Source organism: Pongo pygmaeus, chromosome 4 (assembly GCF_028885625.2).
Source record: "Pongo pygmaeus isolate AG05252 chromosome 4, NHGRI_mPonPyg2-v2.0_pri, whole genome shotgun sequence".
Lineage (NCBI taxonomy): Eukaryota > Metazoa > Chordata > Mammalia > Primates > Hominidae > Pongo > Pongo pygmaeus.
The window spans coordinates 181,916,756-181,928,914 of NC_072377.2; the positions used below are offsets into that span (position 1 = coordinate 181,916,756).

The window sequence follows — 12,159 nt, forward strand, 5'->3', positions numbered from 1 at the left end:
GGCCTGGCCCCAGCCGACACTTCCTGCCCCCCTGGCCCACCCCAGGGCAGGGCCTCCCCGAAGCCAAACACAATGACTGCCCCGGCCACTAGTAGATACAGCACAGGTCCCACAGGGCCTCCTGTCCACCTCACCCACCCCCCCCGCCGGGCAGGACTGTCGGTGGCCTGTGCAGGCCCTCTCTGCCCCTCTCCCGCCCACCTGTCCAGGTGGAGTTTCTGGGCCAGAGTCCGCCAGTCGGCACCCCGGCTACAGGGTGGGTCCAGGCTGGAAATGATCTTCTGCCGAATGAGGAAGGGGATCTTGAAGGCACTGGGGCCCACCAGGGCTGGGACCCCCCCTTCACTCTCCAGAGCCAGCAGCTCAGCAAACCTTGTGTCCTGGAGTGGGAGGGAAAGAGGTGCCTGTTAGAACTTTCCCCAAGCCTGGGCCCACTGCCGCCTCCTGCTGGGGGAGCTCCCAGACTGGTACTTCCTGGGCACCTCCCATGTGCCAAGGCCCTGCTTAATGGGGCTCAGAGGTGCAACGACCTGCCCAAAGCCAAATAGCCAGTGAGCAGAGGAGCCCTCTGTGGCCTCCCTCCCTCTCCGCCCTTCTCCCCTCCAAGTCACTCTGCCCAGCCTCTGCTGACACTCAACACACACAGCTCTCTTCATGGCCTGAATCCTCCCTGCCCAGCTCTCACTGCCAGAAATGCTCTTCACCTTAATGCTGCAGCCAAACTGGCTCATTCTTTGGGGCGCAGTACAAAGCCCCTCCTCAGGGAAGCCCTCCAGGGTCTCCCCTCCTGCTGCTCCCATGTCCCCTGCACTCCCCTCCCCAAGTCCCATTTGCACCTGTGCCTCCCTGTCTCTGAGTCTGGGAGGAAGCTGCCAAGGGGTTTCTAGGAGGAGGTGGGCCTGGGGACATGCGGGAGGGAGAGTGGGTGGCAGGGCAGGCAGGGCAGGAGCGTTTTGGGGGCTGGTGGGGAGTTGGTAGTGGGAGCACATCACGGCGGTGCTGCAGCCCCTCCCGTCCACCTTGGTGATGTTGAAGTTGATGTTGAAGCTCTGCCCATCGCCCTCCACCTGCCACACCCACAGCTTGCAGGCCAGGTCACTAGTGCTGGGGCTGACACGCTCCAGGGTGAAGGTGCAGTGCAGGTACTGCTGCGTGCCGTTCCAGATGTGATAAAAGGGGATCTCCTGATGGGGGTGCAGAGAGGAGGTGTCAGGTGAGCCCAAGCTCCGGGCCCCTTGTGCGCTGGCCATGGTCCTGGCCCTCACCTGGTAGCTGACGAGGAGCTTACTCTTCCACAGGGAGCTGGGCACATCATGGATGGACAGGCGCAGGTTGTGGTAACTGTCCTTGAAGTGCAGGACCCGTGGCTCCTGGATCAGCTGTCCCCCCAGCTGCTTCTCCAGCTGCACCACCTCCTGCAGTGCCCCAGGTGGTCAGCCCAGGCCCCTCCCCACTGCACCCAAGGCAGTCAGTCCACAGGGCCAGGCATAGCTCGGCCTCCCAGCGGCGGGGGTGAGGGGCAGGAGTACCTTGAGTGCATCATGGGTGTCATGCAGGCAGTAGACCCGGATGTTGTACTCGAGGGAGGTGCAGGCCACCGGCGCAAACAGAAGCAGCTTGAGGCGCTTGGCGGCAGCCACGCTGAGGGCCTCTCCCACCAGGGCAAAGCGGCCCAGCTGCTCGGTGAAGACGTAACAGGCACTGGCCTCCAGCTGGCAGTAGTAGAGGTGGGAGGGCGCCTCCTCGCCCAGGTGCAGCACATCCTGCGGGCAGGGGTCAGTGGGTCAGTTCGGCCCAGCCTCAGAGCCCTGGGGCCAGCTGTGGCTTCAAGAAGTGGCCGGAGACTGGGGAGGGGTGGGGGTGCAGCTCAGGACCACCCAGCGGTAGAAGGCCGGGTGGAGCGTGCAGTTAGCCCACGTTCCCTTCTGGAGCCCGGGTCGGTTCCTTGCTCACCTCCCAGCTGCCCTCGCACGACTGCTTTTTGAGGCGCAGGCTCCAGCTGTCAGGGCTGGGCTCCCCACAGTGGTCCATAGCCAGGATGACTGGCCGGGTGAGCAGGACGCCAGGGGGTCCGCAGCTAACGATGGGACTCAGCAGGGTCTGACAGCCAGCTAGGGGCAACCTCAAGTGGGGAAATATGGGTGGGGAGGGAAAGGTGTCAGTGGCCCATCCTGGGTCCTGAAGGCCAGGCCAAGGGCAGGGCAGCAGCATCCCAGGGGCCAGGGGCTTGGGCTGCAGGACCACGTGGGGCTTAGGCGCAGCTCTTTCCCCCGCCGCCTCAGGCCAGGCACAACAGTGGGTGGGCAGGGGGCTTCCTGGGGAGCGAAGGCAGCAGGCAGGTCCCTCCCACTCCCGGCAACAGGGCCCGCGGCCACACCTCACGTCTTCCGGCTTGTGCAGCGTGAGGTAGATCTCATAGATCTTCCCTCGGGGTATGGCATCTGGGGGGATGAGGAGGCTGATTCCTGGAACGGCAGGAAGAGGGCCAGGGCTTACCCGCTGCCAAGGCACCCAACACTCCACCACACATCCCCTCCAGGAGCCTTCCTGTGAAGACTGACTGGTGCCAGCCCGGCCTGGGGACAGAGGGGCCTCAAAGACTGCCGTGCTGACCAACCACCCACACAGGCATGAAGCTGAGTCAGGGGCACCCCATGAGCAGCTGAGGGAACCCAGGTGGGGAAAGCATGCCTGGCTAGCTAAGGCACAGAAAACCTGGGGACAGAAGGTATGCTGTACCGACCTCCCTTGTCCCCTGAAAGGCACTGGGCGGGACCAGGGTATTCCTTGCTTAAAACCTTCCCTGTCCCCGGGATGAAGTCCAGCTCCCTGGCCTGGCATTGAAGGCCCTTTGCCTCTGGCCCCCACTGCCTCTCTAGCCCAGTGCTACAAACTTGGTGGTTCTGGAACCACTGCCTGAGCCCCCACTGCCCTCCTGTCCTGCTCCAGCTCCCCTCTCCATTGCTCCTTCTACTCTCTGCCACGCCATGGTCCCTGCAGGTGGGGTGGGTCTTGAACAACCTATCTCTTGGGCTGGATGCCCTCCCGTCGGCTAACTCGCCTCTGCTCTAGCATCTTGGAGGAGCAGGATCAGTATGTGAGTGGAGAGGGGAGTGGCTCAACAGGGAGGTGGTGGGACAGGATCCAGCAAAGACAGGGGCCAGGGAGTCCCTCTAGAGGTGGTGAGCAGGGACTCCCCCAGACAGGGAGCCCTTACATGAGGAGGGGCTCCCAGCTCAGGACAGGGGGAGGGAGAGGAATTCCATGACTTTACCCCACCAAGTCCAAAAGCAAATGCACACTCCCTAGTGGGCAGCACAGAGCAGGGCTGGGCTGGGTATCACTGTTTCACCGGAGAGTGCAGAGTCACAGCCACTGCTCCCTTCAGTGGCCTGCACTGCCCCACGGTCCCAGCTGTAGTGTCGGTGACAATCCCAGACATCCTCGCAGGAAGGCTCTCCATGGGGAAGGTACACGCACTTACATCCTCATTCATCAACTCCTAATGCTGGGTACTCAGGATGGCGAAGGAAAACCACAGACCCCACTCTCATGAAGTTCTTAGCCCAGCAGGGGAGAAGGACAAGTCAACCACAGCACAGGATGCGGGGGAAGTGGCAGCCGCCCCCCCTGCCTGGGGAGCGAAGAGCAAGGGCTGCCGGACCCCACTGTTCGCCTGCGTCTCTGTAAGAGCTGACAGATGCCGTCTCACCTCGTCATCCCAACAGCCCCATGAGGGGTTCGTTATCATCCGTGTGGACGTGAGGCACAGACGGCAAGAGCTGTCAGGCGGGGACCCAAAAGAGAAGTCCCAGCTGAGCTGGTGGGAGGGGTAGGGCGTCGGTGCATGCAGAGGGCAGCACCGTGTGTCTGGCCTGCTGAGTCCATGGTGGCTGCCGTGTGCGGGAGGATGTGTGTGAGGGAAGAGGCTGAAGCAGCTGGCCCGCAGGGGACAGGTCTTCTCTGTGGTATCATGTGGGCTTTGCAGGGGGCAGAGGGGAGCCCAGAAGGGGTTCGAGCACGAGAGGGTCATGATCAACTTTGGCTTCATTTGGTGAAGGTTTACAACAAGGAACCAGGTAAGGGGTTTGGTGGCCTGTGTCAGGAGAGGCAGCAAGGGAGGACGAGAGCAGGAGGCGGCAGGAGCTATTGAGGAGGGACTGGCGTGGGACTGAAGCGGGCAGGGGGCAAGAGAGGACGAGCAGCAGGTCAAGGTGACCCCAAGTTTCTGGCTTGAGCAACTACATGATCTGTGAACTGAGGGAAGTCAGGAACGGGGAGGCTCTGGGGGAGGGTGGGAGACAGTTCTGTTTTAGGCACCAGGAGTCTGAGGTGCTGTGAGACATCCAGATGGAGCTGGCCAGGAGGCAGCTGGGTGTACAGTTCTGTCGCCCGGGAGAACTGCGGGCTAAGGATGGGGGAGTGGGAGTTATCTGCACAGACGCGGTGATTAAAGCCATGGAGTGGGCGAGGCCGCTCGGGGAGAAGGGCGCCGGGAGGGAGCTCGGAGGCACACCTACATTTATGGAACAGGCAGCTGGAGAGGGGCAAGCAAACCAGGAGCACATGGGGTCATCTAAGCTGAGGGACTTGGGAATTTCAGCGGGAGTGGCCAGCCATGCCAGAGGCTGCAGCCACTTCTTGCAAGGCAGCCATGGAAAGAGTTCATCAGAGGGTTTCTGTGCTGGGGTGGGTGGAAGCCAGGATGCAGTGGGGACTCCAGGATGGCCTCTGCCCAGGCCTGTGCTCATCTGTTTGCCCTTGGTTGTCTCCCTGCTCAGTTGCAAGCTCCTTGGGGCCAGGGCTTGCCCTACCTCTGGGCCCAGGGCCCCACATGGAGACTGGCACAAGTAGGTTGCTTGGCTGTGTAAATGAATGGACAATTATCTTGTGTCCACAGGCAACAAGAGGAAGACAGCTCTGGCCATGGCCTCGGTGCCAGCCAAGACTGGGTTCTCGCCAAAACTACACCCCCTTTCCTTGCTGATCTGTCACGGGACACTGAGGGGCACGAGAGGAACATCCAGCTGTCCCGTCCTCCTCCAGGAGGGAAGTGGAGCTCTCAGAGCCCCCTGGGCTCCTTCCTACCTGTATTAGGGATCATCAGCCGGCCCCCGAGGAAGTTGAAGGTCCCATAGGTCATGTTGCTGGTGCCTCGGGGCAGGGAGCGGAAGTAGTTTTGGGTGGAGAGGCGGGAGACGAACTCCTCGGCCTCAGAGGTGGGAGAGCTGTGGTGCAGTGTGTGGCGGCCACCACCCAGGGGGCTGAGCAGGTGCCCATTGGTGAGCTGGAACTTGGGGCTGGGCCCATCCTGCCGGGGACAGAGACTGCCCTGGTAGGTGGTGGTGGTGGTGCTGAGGTCCGGCTGGATGGTGAGCAGATGGGGGTTGTCTGCAGGATAAAGACAGACTCAGACAGTGGCACCTAGGGCATCCCTGCCCCAACAGCCCTTGGCATGGGAGCTGGGGCAGGAGTGCTGGGGGCACGGGGCCCCTCACCTGCTTTGCTGGGCTTGATGCTGACGGGCTGGAAGCCTGAGGTGAGAATGGACGAGTCAGCCACATCCGAGTCCAGCCCCTCCTTCTTCCGGCAATAAACGAGGATGAGGACAAGCAGCAGCAGGATGAGGCAGACGGCCACAGCGATGAGGCCCACATAGAGGGCCACGTCCTCAGGGCCAGAAGCAGCTGCGGGAGACAGCGCGGTCTTGGTGGGGGCAGGGGTGTAGGAGTCTGGGAAGGAGAGGTCAGTGGTCTGCACCCTAGGAGGATGAGGTCTGCACCCCGGGGCATCTGCACTAGCTAGGGAGCAGACACTTGTGGCAGGGAGCATGGAGTTCATGCGTGTGCATCCCAGCCCTGTATTTGCCATTACCGTGCTGTGTGACTCTGAGCAAATCACATTCCTCGTGGGCTTGAGATCCCGGCTGAGTCTGCTGCCTGGAGGATGGAGGAGGGGAAGAGCTACTTCCCCAGGGCAGATGACCTGGTGCTAGGTTGAACCTGCTGCCTGCTCTTCTGGGACAAGGGCAGCTTGGGCTGGGGGTGAACTCCTGGGATCCCCAGAGCAGGGGGCCTGCCTCCTGTGTGGTTCCAGGTCAGTGCCTAGACCAGGAGCAGGGGTTTGGGGGCCCTTCTCTCTGTCTGCCTCCCCAAGGCCTGGGGCAGGTCTGGGGAGGGGGTGATTGACTGCTTGGAGGAAGCTATATTGATTTTAGAAGGGTTTTGCATAAATGGAAGAAATGTCCATCAGAAAGGAATTGACACAGATAATTAGGTTTTTAATTGAAAGAATGGGGGAGGGTATGTTCTAGAGGAAAAAAAATCCAACAGAGATCTTTAATTGTTAGTTATGGCCTTGTAATTAACAGCCCTCACAAGCCTGGCATTCCCACAGGACCTGTATGTGCACTTGGGGGACGAGGCAGATGTGAAGCTGTGGTGTTGGGTGAGTGTGGGCAGATGTGAAGCTGTGGTGTTGGGTGTGGGCAGATGTGAAGCTGTGGTGGTGGGGTGAGTGTGGGCAGACGTGAAGCTGTGGTGTTGGGGTGAGTGTGGGCAGATGTGAAGCTGTGGTGTTGGGGCGAGTGTGGGCAGATGTGAAGCTGTGGTGTTGGGTGAGTGTGGGCAGATGGGAAGCTGTGGTGTTGGGGTGAGTGTGGGCAGACGTGAAGCTGTGGTGTTGGGTGAGTGTGGGCAGACGGGAAGCTGTGGTGTTGGGTGAGTGTGGGCAGACGGGAAGCTGTGGTGTTGGGGTGAGTGTGGGCAGATGTGAAGCTGTGGTGTTGGGTGAGTGTGGGCAGATGGGAAGCTGTGGCGTGGGGTGAGTATGGGCAGATGTGAAGCTGTGGTGTTGGGTGAGTGTGGGCAATGGGTGTGTATGAATCAAGGTTCAAATCTGTGCCTGTCTCAGGAGGCATGGGAGGTGGCAGGGCGCGCCTGGGCCCATGTGCAGGTATGCTAAGGATGAGGGGGATCTCAGTGGGTCCTGAGCCTGGAGAGGCTACAGCCTTTGGCAGGAGAATAGCTCCCTCAGCCCCCACCTCCCCGGGGCTGGGCAGGGCCAATCCAGGCAAACAGAAGAGGAACTCAGGGCAGAGAGGACTCACTGTGTACACAGAGGTCACTGGTACAGTTGCGGGTGTCCAGGTCAGTGCCCTGGCACTCCTCCCCTCCGTTGCGGGGTGCTGGGTCAGAGCACTCACGGCTCCGCCAGTGGGTGCAGTCCAGCCCACAGGACGACCACTTGCTCCATGGGCTCCAGCTGCCGTCCACTAGACGAGAGACAAGACAAGCAGAGAGGAGACGGTGCGGTCAGCCTGGGAGCCCGCCCCGGCAGTCTGCCAGTGTGGCCCCTCTGGGCATCCAGACCAGGCAGTGCAGGGCAGCCTGGATTTGGGTGCAAAGCCAGGGCCAGGCCCACGATGCACGCCCTCTAGTGTCCAGCCGGCCTTGATGACGCATGCTAATGACAGGGAGGCGCGGATGACGCCAGGGGCTGCTTGGCTCTCTCCACACCAGGGAGGCTGTCCTGGCCCTGGGGCAGCGAGGGCTCTCTCGTCACACGTTGACCCTTCTGAACCCAGGGACAAGTGGACTCTGCAGCCCTGGGCTGAGCCCTAGACCCTGTCAAACTGTACCTCACACCCTGTGACTTACACCCTGTGTTGAGCCCTGACACTGGACACAGATCGAGCCCTGACTCCAACCATACACCGCACCCCGATCCCCGCCTCAGACTGAGCCTGGCCCTGCGTGGCGGGTGGGTGGGATGGAGCCATGGGGGGGCAGGCTGGTGGGCACGATGGAGCCGGGGCACGGAGATGGCGTGGTGAGGAACGATGCGGGAGGCGGCGGCCGCTGGTACCTGGGCACAGGGTGGCGCAGGCTGTTTTCTGGACATTCTGCCCCTCACAGAAAGCACCCCCGTTGAGAGGCGCCGGGTTGGTGCAGCTCCGGCTCCGTTTCTGCCAGCCGCGCCCACAGCTGGCGCTGCAGACGGACCACTCGGTCCACGTCGACCACCCACCGTTCACTGGCCGGACAGAGAAGGACTGGGGTCAGGGAGCGGGGGCGTCCTCAGATACACTGGCCCAGGGGACGGGGTGTGAGGGCAGAGGGGCTGTGAGCTGGACACGGGTGGGCTGTGGCTGAGCTGGGAGAGAAGGCCTGGGGGAGGCCATGCTCGTGCCTGCTGGCCCCTGGGCCCTGCAGCACGCACGCTACAGTCTTCCCTTCTCCCAGGGGGCACTCGGGGTAGCCAGGCTGAACCGCGGCTCAAACACTTCTGCAGCCCAGACCCCAGCCTCTCCTGGGGTGACTCCCACACCCTCCCTCTGCCGGCTCCTGGGGGTGCCTGGACTGTGTGGCTTCTAATTCCCGCCCTGGAGACTCAGGAGTGGGGACAGCCTGTCACCTTTCCTAGATTCCCATCCTGTCCCTCATCTCCTTCTGCACAATGCCCGCTGCCCACAAAGGACCTCCAATCTGTCCCACTCCTTTGCCCAGACATGCCCCTGGGCCCCCAGCAGTCACAGCGAGCCCTTTGCTTATCCTGCCTAGTCAGGCACGATCTGGTCTGCCTGGCCTTGGCCTCGTGGCCTCTCTTCACCCCACCAGCCACATGTCACTGCCCAGGGGCACCGCAGTGCCTCTCCCTGTGACCGGGGAGCCCCGGGGCCCACCGTAGACGATGACAGCAGCAGAGGCGCTGCGGCGACGTGCCACGATGTTCTTGGCCACGCAGGTGTAGTTGGCCGTGTCAGCAAGGCGGGCCTGTCGCACCACCAGGCTGTGCTCCCGCGTGATGTATACATTGGGGTCCAGGGATGGGTCCACCAGGTCCTCGTTCCGGAGCCACTCCACCTAGGGGAGGGAGCCCTGCCATGTACTGCCAGCCCATGCTGGCCCTGCCCAGAGTGGCCCCTGCCAGGGTGACCAGGCAGGAGCCCAGGTCTAGAAGTGGGCACTAGAGGAGCCCTCACCTCGGCTGGAGGGATGCCCTCCGGTGGACGGCAGGGCAGCACGATGCCCTGCTCCAGGGACACCTCCTTGGCCAGCGGCTCCTGCTCGAAGTTCTTGCGCAAATCTAGAAGAGGAATGAGAGTGTCCTCCTGTCTGAGGGCCTCGCACAGGCTCAGCCTGGCTGGCTGTGTCCCTTGTCCTGCAGGGGTCATGGCACATGGCAGAGGAAGTGCCAGGTGCCCAGGGGGACATGGGGTGGCTGGGCTGTGTCCCCAGGCACTTTCTCCACTCATCCAGGCAGGGCTGTGAGGTTTTCTGACCGGACCCCCTCTTCCAGGAAGCCTACTGTCCCCTCTCCTGGTGACACCCTCCCGCCATGCGCCCCCCCACCCCCCAGGGCCCAGCCCTAGACTCACAGGCTATGCGGATGTAGGCCTTCTGACTCTTGGTGGTGCCCGAGGAGCTCCATGCCACACACTGGCACCAGTATTCCTCCAGCCCGAACACCTTCTCCACCTGCTGCCTTGAGACATTAATGCGGACCTCCATGGTGGGCAGCCCTGGGGGCAGGAGGGGCGGGTAGTCAGAGCCCCAGGGCCACCCTGAACCTCTGCGTGTGGGTCTCTGTGCCACCCTCAGCCACTCTCACTGACTGGCAAGGGAGTCGACTTTTTTTTAAAAATTTTATTATTATTATATTTTAAGTTTTAAGGCAACCCCCAGCCTGGAGGAAACTCCAGGGGGCCCAAGGGCTGCTTGATTTCTATCTCCTGAAGGCCCCGGGCAGGCTGGGTAGACTCCATTCATTATACTTTGTTACCTGAGGCCTGACTCCCCGGAGTCACTTACAGAAATGTCCGTAAAGGGGCTGCCATAGAGCTTTGGGCCAGAGGGTCTGGCCTCCAAAGACTCCAGGCAGAAGGGGTGGGGCAGACAGGCTGAGCTCTGCACCTCTGTGGGTAAAAGAGGTGAGGAAGGATCTGGCCCCCTCCCTCGGGGGCTAGCAGATAGATCCTGACGTGATAATATAATGACAGTCATTAACAATATAATTGCAGTGATTATGTAGTACGATGCTAGCGCCCTGGGACTTAGGGTTTCCCACGTGCAGGGATGGGGATGTTGTCTTAATCCACTCCCTTGGACAGAAGCGCAGAGGGAAGTGACTTGCCATGGGGACCCGGGACTGTCGGCATCCGAAGGGTGAGCTGGGGCGCCTATGCACTAGGGAGAAACTTTGGAAGAGGGTGAGAGAGCAGCCAGCAGAGGGGGAGCTGGGGGTCCAAGACCCGCTCTGCCTAACTACGGTGAGCTGGGGGGACTCCGCCCCAGGCTGGACTCAGCCCCCCACCTTCTGCCATACCTGGCCTGAGGCAGGCTGAGGACTCTCTGACAACTCAGGAGTGGGGGCAGCAACCCTCCTCCTGCCCCATCTGTAGCCAAAACCAGCATCCCCAGCAGTGAGAGAAGACTGTTTGTTTCCAATTTCTCCTCCTCCTGACCCCAATTTCCCTCGGGTCATTGGCTTATCAGAAAGGGAGAGAGGCCGGCAGCCAATGTGTTTCCATTGTTAACAGCGAAATTCAATTAAGGCTGCATTGCGGGAAGAGCAGGCCGCCCAGCTGAGCCGGCAGGCTGGGAGGCTGTTTCCCTCTTAATTTCTCTAACATGACTTTCTCCGACTGCTTCCCAGACCCCTCCTCACAAGCCTCTGGGCTCTCACACTGGGTGTCCAGATTTTTCTATCACTTTGTCCCTGTCGCCGGCCAGCTGTCATAGGAGATGGCAGGGCTGTCACCTCTGGTGAGATCATGGTAGCTGGGCCACTTCCCTCCGTTCTGGGCACCACCTGCCCCATTCCCTAAGACACCCAATGTGGACACTCTCAGGGGGTGGGGTGGGCAGGCTGAGAACGAGGGGGGTGGCTCACAGGGTCCTTGTATAGGAGAGGGGCCTTGGGTACCAGCTATCTTTTGAGATGACCTAGGACATCTGATAAGGAGAGCTGGGGAGGGGCCCTCCACTCCCTTCCTCCTCTCTGCCTTGGGGGTTAGGGGTGGGAGACCTCCAGAACATTCTGAACTGTGTACTTTTTCTCCCTTGGGTGGACAAGTCTGTTAATGGTCCCTCCATCCCCCGTGGTGCTGTGGGGAGCCCGGCCCTCCTTCAGGAGCCTCACCCATGGCCCAGGCGGCTCAGCTTGGGAGAACAGCACTACATTTAAGCGCTCCCTTTTCCTCTCCCTTTGTCTTCCCTCCCCTTCTGTCCTGCCACCTCCTCTCCTCCCTCTCACTTGCATGAGTGAGGGCCAAGTGTGTCCTCAATGTGCCAGCTCCAGACAGTGCCTTGGTGAGGGGTGCCCTTCAGCCCCACAAGCTCCTGGAGGGCAGTGCCTGAGGCGGGGGCTGCAGACTCGGCCCTAACCCATCTTTGATGTGAGGGGCTGTGCGCTCCCCTCTTGTGGATCATCAGGCAGCCTGGTTCCTGGGAGCAGTGACTGGGTACAGCTGTGTCTGTACCTGCCCAGTAAGTGTGAGCAGGTGCCAGCCTTGGGGAGGAACCCCGGGCCAGTGGGCCTGGGTGGGTGGTGTGTGTGAACCTGGGCTGCCCAGGGATTCTAGCTGGGGCTCTGAGGCCAAGCTGGCACTTTGGTTCTCACCTTCTCAGCAATCTGCTTCTAAACAATCTAATAACCAATCAGTTTGTTTAACACAAAATAAATTATACTCCCAGACCGGACTCCAGTGCTTGGTTTTGCAAATTTCAGGCTTTTTTTTAGTGTCAGCAGGTTTGGGTTCCAGCACTTCAGGCCCTGGTCCCTGCCCCCTGGCCTTCTGGGTGAGGAATGAGGGCAAACGAGAGGGAAGTAGGTGCTCTCCTGGGTATCCATCCCGCCACTCCCAGCCCCACACACGAATGAGTGGGCTGCAGAGCTGGGTGGGCCTCCAACCCCTGCCATACTGTCTGACCACAGAACGTTTCTGGTTTGGGGTCTTTGGTCTTTGGCCGCGTGGCGCCACTGCCGTGGTATCTGTCTGTGGGTAAGGAAAGCCTTTTTCTTCACCTCAAAGCACTCGATGGCTTTGGGTTGAGAAATCGATGAGATCAATGAACATTCAGATGTTCCGGCCATGGGAGGCTGGAGTCGGATGCTCGGGGCAGAAGAGGACCCTGGCGGTTACGGGTGGGACGTGTC

General features: G+C 61.0%; 1 protein-coding gene across 6 annotated transcripts in view; it reads right to left on the reverse strand.

Moving 5' to 3' along the window:
* The window catches only part of UNC5A (unc-5 netrin receptor A), a 69,861-nt gene that overhangs the window by 1,210 nt on the left and 56,492 nt on the right, over window positions 1-12,159 (reverse strand). Inside the window, exons 3-15 of one of the 6 annotated variants that reach the window (XM_054489579.2) lie at window positions 9,380-9,523; window positions 8,984-9,087; window positions 8,684-8,864; window positions 7,867-8,034; window positions 7,109-7,273; window positions 5,499-5,687; window positions 5,089-5,391; window positions 2,378-2,465; window positions 1,954-2,122; window positions 1,530-1,763; window positions 1,266-1,415; window positions 1,020-1,184; window positions 202-380 (exon numbers count right to left, since the gene is read on the reverse strand). In XM_054489579.2, the coding sequence (XP_054345554.1) occupies window positions 202-380; window positions 1,020-1,184; window positions 1,266-1,415; window positions 1,530-1,763; window positions 1,954-2,122; window positions 2,378-2,465; window positions 5,089-5,391; window positions 5,499-5,687; window positions 7,109-7,273; window positions 7,867-8,034; window positions 8,684-8,864; window positions 8,984-9,087; window positions 9,380-9,523 (2,239 nt within the window). The other 5 variants (XM_054489578.2, XM_054489580.2, XM_054489577.2 and 2 more) reach the window with 5 other exon arrangements.